The sequence below is a fragment of the Apodemus sylvaticus genome, chromosome 1, assembly GCF_947179515.1.
Source record: "Apodemus sylvaticus chromosome 1, mApoSyl1.1, whole genome shotgun sequence".
NCBI classification, from domain to species: Eukaryota; Metazoa; Chordata; class Mammalia; order Rodentia; family Muridae; genus Apodemus; species Apodemus sylvaticus.
Genome location: NC_067472.1, coordinates 122581649 through 122589884, shown reverse-complemented (window position 1 = coordinate 122589884; position 8236 = coordinate 122581649). Strand labels below are relative to the sequence as shown.

Sequence of the window (8236 nt, the reverse complement as noted above, 5' to 3'; positions counted from 1 at the left end):
TCCATTTCTACACTAATGAATTGTCCTTTTCCACAAAAGGCATTTTCATATTGTGCATATGAAAATTAACTTTAGAAACTATTTCAAAATTTGGATAGTAGAAGCATTGTAAACACTTAAGATAGCTATAAAAAGTACTTTGATATAATAATTTACTAATTTACACATATATCTTAGGAGCACATCATAATATATTATCTATGACTAATATGTCTCGATAATCATGAACAAATGAATGCAAAAGAAAAGTAAAATCCAAAAAAGATAAAATAAAATGTAAGAGTTGTATTTCATCCTATACACTAAACCTTGTGTTAGTGTGATAGGCTATGAGCAGTGTCTTTGAAACTTTTTAATCTGCAACACTTTAAATAAGTTCCTCAAGCTGTGGTGACTCCCATACAAAATTTTTCATTGCTATTTTATACCTGGAAATATGAAACTTTTAGGAATTGTAAAGTATATATTTTTTTAATGCAGAAGATTGCCAAAGTGGTCCATTGACTATGAGTTTGGGTAGCAGAAGTTGATCCTATTTACTGGACATTTGTGTCAATTCCTTTCTAATCAGGTTTCATCATGAAATTTTAAGAAACCATAACAATGATTTAGATACCTAAAACCACTGGAAATACCCAATGCAAAGCTAAAGGTAAGTTAAAATCTAAACATTTCTCTCCTCATTTTGTTTGTTTGATTGGATTAACCATTTTGATAATTTTTTCTTCAACTCTGAGGGCAATCATGGTCTCTACCTCAACCCAGCCAGTAATGTTCTCCAAAGCAGAAGAAAAGAAGAATTTGCTAATTGTCTTAGCCACGGTTTCTACCCAAGTACAAATATCATGACTAAGAAGCAAGTTAAGAGGAATGGGTTTATTCAGCATTTCCACATTGCTGTTCATCACTAAAGGAAGTCAGGACTGGAACTCAAGCAGGTCAGGTAGTAGGAGCTGATGCAGAGGCCATGAAGGGATGTTTCTTAATGACTTGATTCACCTGGTTTTCTCAGCTTGCTTTCTTATAGAATCCAAGAGTTCCAGTTCAAGAATGGCACCACTTACAATGGGCCTTCCACCTTGATCACTAATTGGGATGATGCTTTACAGCTGGAACTCCTGTATGCATTTCTTAACCTAAAGATACTTTCTCTGTAATAACTCCAGTTTGTGTCAGGTTCACACACAAAACCAGTCAATACACTAAGATATTCCAATTGTATTACTTCTGTCTATTATATCTCTATTACAGACTACATGTCATCACTAAGAAGTCTCTATTTTTTGGATAAGCATAGCTTGAATAGTGGAGATTTGTAGGCAGATGATTCACTGATGAGGCTTAGTCCATAGAAATATGTCCTCATAAACTATGAAACAAATTTCCCCTCTTCCAAATGATACATCTGACTGGTAAATATACTGAGAAGTAAATAAAGGTAGCTTGTCTTGACAACATTTCTCTTTACAATGATTGCCTCTTTATGTAAGGTCAACTGCCATTACCTTGATATTGCTAATAATCTGCATATCAGAACTGAGTGAAAAATCAACCAGATCACAGTTTGAGCCAGAATTTTCAATGATAGTGACTCTTATGTTCTTCCTAGTTTTAATATTAACATTCTCAATACTTCTGAAAACATTTATCTTCAACACAATCTTATTTATTAAATTTCTATCCCCCCCAAAAAACCCACAATAACTTAACCTAAAAAAAAAAATTCTATCCCTCCAGCATTTTACTGTTACATATACTGTTTGATATATGTAGATAATAACTATTATTCTTTTTTATTTCATTTCTGTCAAGGTTAAATATTTTTAATTTGCTGTTTATTTCTAATGCCTGGGTATCATTGGTATAGGATTTCCAAAAAAAACAAAACAAAAAAAAAAACCAAAAAAAAAAAAAACACCTTAATCCAACAGAATCAGAATATTTCATCTTTTTCTTGACTGCATTTCTCTAACGTGCCACATTGTTTCAAATTCACTGTTTACATGTGTTTAGTGTTAAAATCATATTGTTGGTTACTAGGTCAAATTTATTTTACTATTTCACTTTAAAACAAATCTCTCCCTATGTGTGTACATGCGTCTTTCTCTCTTTCTCTGTCTCTCTGTCTCTCTGTCTCTGTGTGTGTGTGTGTGTGTATGTGTTTGTTAGTGTTATTCTGAATACATCATAAAAATAATGCAGAGGTTATTAGAGAATTTTATTCTCCACTAGAGGAGTCAAAGTTAAGCCTGCACGAATATTCTACCATTTCTAAGTTTGTTAATTTGGATACTTTCTCTATGCCCTTTGGTCAGTCTGGCTAAGGGTTTATCTATTGTGTTGATTTTATCAAAGAACCAGCTTCTGGTTTTCTTGATTCTTTGTATGGTTCTCTTTGTTTCTACTTGATTGATTTCGGCCCTGAGTTTGATGATTTCCTGCCTTCTACTCCTACTGGGTGAAATAACTTCTTTTTGTTCCAAGGCTTTCAGGTGTGTCATTAAGCTGGTAATGTATGCTCTCTCCATTTTCTTTTTGGAGGCACTCAGGGCTATGAGTTTTCCTCTTAGCACTGCTTTCATTGTGTCCCATAGATTTCGGTATGTTGTGTCTTCATTTTCATTGTGTTCTAAAAAGTCTTTAATTTCTTTCTTTATTTCATCCTTGACCAAGGTATCATTGAGTAGAAAATTGTTCAGTTTCCACATGTATGTGGGTTTTCTGTTGTTTTTGTTGCTATTGAAGACCACTTTTACTCCATAGTGATCTGATAGGAGGCATGGGATTAGTTCGATCTTCTTATATTTGTTGAGGTCTGTCTTGTGGCCAATTCTGGAGGTCATAATGCAGAAGAATGCAAATAGATCCATCCTTGTCTCCTTGTACTAAGCTCAAATCCAAATGGATCAAGGACCTCCACATAAAGACAGACACTCTGAAGCTAATAGAAAAGAAACTGGGGAAGACCCTTGAGGACATCGGTACAGGGAGAAAGTTTCTGAACAGAACAACAATAGCATATGCTCTAAGATCAAGAATTGACAAATGGGACCTCATAAAATTACAAAGTTTTTGTAAGGCAAAGGACACCATCAAGAGGACAAATCGGCAACCAACAAATTGGGAAAAGATCTTCACCAATCCTACATCAGATAGAGGGCTAATATCCAATATATATAAATAACTCAAGAAGGTAGACTCTAGAAAACCAAACAACCCTATTAAAGAATGGGGTACAGAGTTAAACAAAGAATTCTCACCTGAAGAACTTCGGATGGCGGAGAAGCATCTTAAAAAATGTTCACCTTCATTAGTCATTAGGGAAATGTAAATCAAAACAGTCCTGAGATTTCACCTTACACCAGTCAGAATGGCTAAGATTAAAAATTCCGGAGACAGCAGGTATTGGAGAGGGTGTGGAAAAAGAGGAACACTCCTCCACTGCTGGTGGGGTTGCAAATTGGTACAACCACTCTGGAAATCAGTCTGGCGTTTCCTCCAAAAACTGGGCACCTCACTTCCAGAAGATCCTGCCATACCGCTCCTGGGCATATACCCAGAGGATTCCCCACCATGTAATAAGGATATATGTTCTACTATGTTCATAGCAGCCCTATTTATAATTGCCAGATGCTGGAAAGAACCCAGGTATCCCTCAACAGAAGAGTGGATGCAAAAAATGTGGTATATCTACCCAATGGAGTACTATTCAGCCATTAGAAACAATGAATTCATGAAATTCTTAGGCAAATGGATGGAGCTAGAGAACAACATACTAAGTGAGGTAACCCTGACTAAAAGGTGAATCATGGTATGCACTCACTAATAAATGGATATTAACCTAGAAAACTGGAATACCCAAAACATAATTCACACATAAAATGAGGTACAAGAAGAAAGGAAGAGTGGCCCCTTGTTCTGGAAAGACTCAGTGAAGCAGTATTCGACAAAACCAGAATGGGGAAGTGGGAAGGGGTGGGTGGGAGGACAGGGGGAGAGAAGGGGGCTTGCGGGAATTTCGGGGAGTGGGGGGCTAGAAAAGGGGAAATCATTTGAAATGTAAATAAAAAATATATCGAATTAAAAAAAAGATGAATCATGGTATGCACTCACTTATAAGTGGATATTAACCTAGAAAACTGAAATAAAAAAATATTCTACAACCAACAAAATATTCTTCATATGAGATGATTTGGGACAATAAATACTTTGGTGTAGAAATCAATCAGACAGAGAAACTCTCTGTGTACATAAAAACAATACATAATGGAGAGCTAAGATCTAGGAACTTTGTTAGGCTATTCCAATTATATGCATAAAGGAAAACATCAGGGAAAATAAGGGTGAATAAATCACTGCTAAATTACATTGCTGTTAATAATACTCCCAATTTTCGTCATATCTATAACATTCTTAAAATTATTTTAGACAGTGTATTTTAACATTTAGCAATGGAAATTTGAAATTTAAACTTTATAACATTTAAGGTTCTTCATATTTCTAGATAAGTTACTTCTCAGATACATGTAGCAAGATTTTCTAGCACATAGTTTTGAGAAGGAAATGTTTTCATATACATTAAAGTTTAATTTAGCAGTAGATCACCTTAAAGAACAATAAACACAAAGTCTACTTTGGAAAGTGAAATTATAACATAGGGTTTCATCTTTAGGGTCATATGAACGCATGATGTTGAAGCTAAATTGTAATTCTTTCTTATCAGGAAAATACAGATATAAGCATTGTGAAAAATATTTTACCTTTTTATATTGTTTCCTGTAGATTCATTACAAACCTTAAATAGTCACAGTGTCTCCAAGAGAATTTACGTCGTATAGATACTTTATCAGTATCTCCAGTGAGAAGTTTTTCTGAACAGCATTATGAAGACTGCATCCCTTTTGAGGGTGTTGTAATTATTTCTGTTTTCTGTGCATTACTTTACTCAGCCAATTATTAAATAGACTGTGATAAATTGTGAAGAATAGCACATATTTCCCCAGAAACAGAGAAATTATGCTCTTTGTCAATTATCTAGTACATATAACAGAGACATCTTAGTTTTAAAAAATGTTTCAAAATACAAAATTAGGAACTCTGAACAAGACTCTTGCAATACATCCAGTATTAATCAGTTTTTTTCCAAGCTGTATCTAATATAGAGAAAAAAGGTCAACCTGAGAAACCAAGGGTGATTCTAACTCACTTTTGCAGTGGAGTCCAAAGAACAAAGAAAGCTTAGTTGAAGGATCATGAAAGAGCTGATCACAGTGTGACTATAGTCAGAAAGCAGAAAATGACACTATCACGTTTTAATGGTTCGCTGCTCAGATTCTTTTATTCTAAGCAGGTTACAAAACCATAAAATGAAGTTACCCACAGCCACAGTACATTTTCCTATCAAGGTTAATTCTTTCTGGAACTGCCCTTAAAAATATGCCCATACTTAAAAAATGTATTTTTCTTAGTTGATACTGTAATTCATGAAATTTGCAACAAACATTAACCATTTCATATCATCATCTTTTCAACTTGATCTATAAATGTATTACTTTTAAGCATAATATTACACATATGTGTTTAGTACATCTGTAAAATTCCCTAAAGTGTTAACACTTCTAACATCAGCATAGCTCAAATGTCTGAGGTGACTTAAAGATAAGTCTGTTGTTAAGAGCAGGAAGAGATCTTGCAGAGGAAGAAGGTTTTGTTTCCAGCACTCACATTAGGTTATCCAGATTGCCCCAATGAACTCTTCTGGCTTTTGATGTCATCCTCACTCATATGTACTCACCATCTCAAATAAGTAAAGTACAATGACATAATTTAAAATAAAAGAAATAGTTTTGAAGTTCCTGATTCAATTTTCTCCTGAAACAAACAGCAAGAGTATATTTGATCTAAAAAAAAATGATGTACTTCTAATTCAGTGACATATAGAAAATCTTTCCATTCTAAAAATACAATAATGAGTGAACAAAAAAGGGAGATTAAGTCAAATTAAGCAGGGAAAAATTGCAAAAAAAATTAGCTTTTTGTCTAGCATTTGAGACGTATCATACCATCATGTGCATTCCAATAGCATTAGTCCAGGATCCCAATCATAGAGTTCTGCAACTTTAGCTCAGGTGACACAGTAACTGCAAGCCCACTGCTCAATGTCTGAAATTCAGATAGTTTCATAGCCCAGAGAGCCACTTACAGGCTCCTAGGATATTCATAGAGTCTCCTCTCTCCAGTATTTTATTTTTATTAATGTGGCAATACATAAAAGGACTTTGTGTTTTTATAAACTCTCTAGAATTTGTAACGTTATTTAGACTCATTCCTTAGACGTATTAGCCCATTGTCCCTCATGTAAAAGTAATGTTGCTATTCTAGAGAAAGTGCAGAAAAGCAGACATACAAATTTTGAACTTTCTAGTGTCTTTCTGATAATAGTCTCAACCTGGGAGTCCACTATTTGTCTTTTAGAACTTGGCTTATATGATCTTTTTCCAGGTTTGCCTTTGCCTCAAGAAGTTGATACTTCTTTACAAACTGAACCTACTGCAATCTAGGCCTGGCGAGTTACTTCTGGCATATTCTTTCTAATTATTTGAGTAGTTAGCACCGAAACCATATATGTAATAACTTTCATTATTCACATGTCTCCTCCATGTAAAATTAGCAGTCTTTTGGAAAAGTTATTCTCCGCAAATGAGAATGGCTTTATCATAGAAGAGCAGAATCTGGTACTGTAACTTTGTAGGTTAGTCTGATATAATATAATTTTCTGTTCTTTGATCATATCAACCTTCATCTGAGTGTTTACTTACTTAAGGCAAACAATGGGAATCTACATTTTTTTTGAGAGTCAAAAATTACAAAACTTGCTGGCAAAATGTGAGCCACAAAACAATAGACAGATACTTTGAACTGTCATATGAATAAACAACTTGGGCAGAGATTTTGTAGCAACCTCTTCAAAGCACACTTAACATCAGTATTTCTCAGGCTATAAATCACAGCATTAAGTGCTGGAGGCAACACAGTATATAGCACAGAAAATATTCTTTCTGTAAGTGATGCTGTATTTGAGGGTGGCTTTAGATAGACAGAAAAACCAGTAGCAACAAAAACACTGGAAACAGTGAGGTGAGGGAGGCAGGTGGCAAAAGCTTTAGACTGACATTTAGTGGTAGGAATCCTCAGCACAGTGGAGAAAATGTAAAAGTAAGAGATCACAATACTGAGGAAACAAGACATGCCCAGACAAACACCAATTCCAAGACTTGTATAAATGACCACAAGTGTGTCAGAGCAGGAAATGCTTAACAATGAGGGAACATCACAGAAAAACTGTGGAATCACAATGGAGCCATAGAAAGGCATAGAAAATGTGCCAGCTGTGTATAAAACTCCAAAGAGTACCCCAGTAGTCCAGGAAACACCCACCATCAGCACACAGTTACCACTGCTCATGATGGCCACATAGTGAAGGGGAGAGCAGATGGCAACATAGCGGTCATATGACATTGCTGTTAGGAGAATTATTTCCACACATGCAAAAGAAGTCATTAAAAACACTTGGAGGGCACAAGCCAAAAGAGAAATTGAATTATTATGAGTTATGCTATTGATAAAGAAATTTGGGATTGGAACTGAAATGAAGAAGACATCCAACAGGGACAAATTCTTCAGGAAATAGTACATGGGTGTTTGGAGTTTCCGATCCAGAGTGATGAGAGTGATGAGGAGGAGGTTACTCATTATGATTGCTAGGTACGTTAGCAAGAAGAACAGCCCACATACAGTCTGTAGTTCAGGGACATCTGAGAATCCCATAAGGATGAACCATGTTATTCTAGTGAGATTGAGCATGCTAGAGTCTTCTACAGCCTGTCAGGTACACAAAGTAGGCAACAACACAATTATGTACAGAAATGATCAGTGGAAATGGAAAAAGGACACTGCCTACATACTATGACATTGTTACAGCCCCCATTTTATCTTTTTATAAGGTGCCACTTTTATTGGATAAATAAGTTGTGATAATTTACCATTTATAACTTTTATACCATGTTTTGCTATAAATTTTGAGAATTTGAATTATAAAAATGTATAATTATAAAAAAATTGAATTATATAACATTGCTTTCTAAATAGAAATGATTCTTTCCTTGAAATGGCAGTCATTCAGTGGGTAACAAACAGCAGAATAAAACCTTCAAGTGTTTCCCTGCACTATTTTATT

General features: G+C 34.9%; 1 protein-coding gene across 1 annotated transcript; it reads right to left on the bottom strand.

The window, feature by feature from the left end:
- Positions 1-6921: 6921 nt before the first annotated feature.
- LOC127681624 (olfactory receptor 14A2-like) lies at positions 6922-7863 on the bottom strand. Its single transcript, XM_052178103.1, has one exon. The coding sequence runs from the start codon at positions 7861-7863 to the stop codon at positions 6922-6924; it is 942 nt and encodes a 313-aa protein (XP_052034063.1).
- Positions 7864-8236: the final 373 nt, after the last annotated feature.

What these genes read in the sequence shown, in the direction of transcription:
- LOC127681624 (XM_052178103.1), bottom strand. Translation starts at nt 7,863, where the DNA reads ATGCTCAATCTCACTAGAATAACATGGTTCATCCTTATGGGATTCTCA.